General features: G+C 37.2%; 1 protein-coding gene across 2 annotated transcripts in view; it reads right to left on the reverse strand.

Annotated features, from left to right (window-relative positions):
• Positions 1-289: 289 nt before the first annotated feature.
• cygb1 (cytoglobin 1) overlaps positions 290-1,916 on the reverse strand; it is a 16,196-nt gene continuing 14,569 nt past the window's right edge. For both annotated transcript variants that reach the window (XM_016496652.1, XM_016496651.1), the window contains exons 2-3: positions 1,536-1,767; positions 290-1,076 (exon numbers count right to left, since the gene is read on the reverse strand). In XM_016496652.1, the coding sequence (XP_016352138.1) occupies positions 909-1,076; positions 1,536-1,767 (400 nt within the window). In that variant the 3' untranslated portion in view covers positions 290-908. The remainder of the gene's footprint in view (positions 1,077-1,535; positions 1,768-1,916) is intronic.

Consider the following 1,916-nt stretch of genomic DNA (forward strand, 5'->3'; position numbering starts at 1 on the left):
CATGGTAACCATAGTGTCAGTCAAAATACCATGTTTACTACAGGTAATGTTATTCCTGTGAAAGCATAATCAGTTTTTGTGGCATGTTTCCACAAATATATTAATCAGCACAACTGTTACTAACATTAATAATAATCAGAAATGTTTCATATTATACTGATTTCTGAAGGATCATGTGACACTGAAGACTGGAGTAATGATGCTGAAAATTCAGCTTTGATCACAGAAATAAATTCTGTGACAAACAAAAAATATCTGTATTATGGTCTATAAAAAAAAGTCTCTAAAAATGTCTTTAATGCTTCAGAGTTTATTTCTGAATCAGTGATTATTTGACATGTACAAAACATTTGAATAAGTACAAAAAGAAATCAGTTTAGCTGCTTTAGTAGCACAGAACAGTCCTTTATACTCATCTTGCTCACAGCACGCAGGGGAAGCGACTGGTACAAAAGCACTCATCTGTTTCGAAAACATCCGCTTCAGATGAACTGGATATTTATCTAAAGCTCCAGCAGAGACCCGAATGTTTCATCACAAATGCACATTTTTGTATCTGATGGAGGTCGTGTTTGTGTACGGGCCCATGAATTATCTGGAGTATGTGTAAATATTTAATGGGAGATGGACTGCAGAGAGCTTACGATTTCTACACTGATTTATAAATGTGTTTATTATCTGAGCTGAATAACAGTTGCTAGGGATCTGACATCGATAAAGTCCAGATAAAATATCATGTAGGGTCCATCAACATTTATAAAACATCGTCTGGTATGAGCTCATTTTCTCAATTTACAACAACATGTCTTTATTTTCTACTACTTTTTTTTTCTTTCACTTATAGAAATGAATTCAATATACATAACATCTTTGGTTTGATTCATATAATTATGCATCTATTCTCTCCTTCACTTTGCAGAGTTTTTGATGGATTCCCAGCCGACTTCAGCGTAGACTTTGTTCATCTGCCAGTACAGGACGCCCAGGAGTTTAGACCACGCGCTCTGCACCGACGCTGGACTGAAGCATTGTGGGAAAGCTTCCACCAGCACCTCCAGAATCACTCCAGCCAGAATCTGCAGTAAGACATTAATGCTTTTATTCAGCAAGGACGCATTAAAGTGACAGTAAAGACATTTATAATCTTACAAAAGATTTCTATTTCAGATCAATGCTGTTCTTTTGAACTTTCTATTCATCTGTGAATCCTGAAAAATTAAATGTATCCCAGTTTCCACAAAAATATGAAGCAGCACAACTGTTTTCAACACTGATAATAATCAGGAATGTTTCATATTAGACTGATTTCTGAAGGATCATGTGACACTGAAGACTGGAGTAATGATGCTGAAAATTCAGCTTTGATCACAGAAATAAATTACATTCATACAGAAAACAGTTACATTAAATTGTCAAATTATTTCACAATATTACTGTTTTACTGTATTTTTTGATCAAATAAGTGCAGGCTTGGTGTGCAGAAGAGACTTCTTTAAAAAAAAAGTACTTTGTAACCGTTTGATCCTCATACTCACTTTGAAGTAAACCGGATCCACTTTGTGTTTGAGCGCGTGTGATTTGCCCATCTGCTGGAAGATGGTGTTGAGTTTGTCTCCGTCGCGCAGGTTTTCCACCAGCGTGTTGAGGGTGGTCATGACCCGCAGGGCGTGTTTCTTCAGCTGGATGCTTTGCTTCATCTCCTCGGGATCCTGCATGTCACGGAATTGATCGAAGTACTGCTTCGCCGACGGGAAGTTTGAGAAAAACCTGGAGAAACAGACATTTCGTTATTTTCAAAACAAGATTCATCAGATTTGGAGAAATGTAACATTACATCACGTGCTCATCAAAGGATCCTCTGCAGTGAATGGGTGCCGTCAGAATGAGAGTCCAAACAGATGATAAAACAATCACAG

The sequence above is a fragment of the Sinocyclocheilus anshuiensis genome, unplaced genomic scaffold, assembly GCF_001515605.1.
Source record: "Sinocyclocheilus anshuiensis isolate Anshui unplaced genomic scaffold, SAMN03320099.WGS_v1.1 scaffold62, whole genome shotgun sequence".
NCBI classification, from domain to species: Eukaryota; Metazoa; Chordata; class Actinopteri; order Cypriniformes; family Cyprinidae; genus Sinocyclocheilus; species Sinocyclocheilus anshuiensis.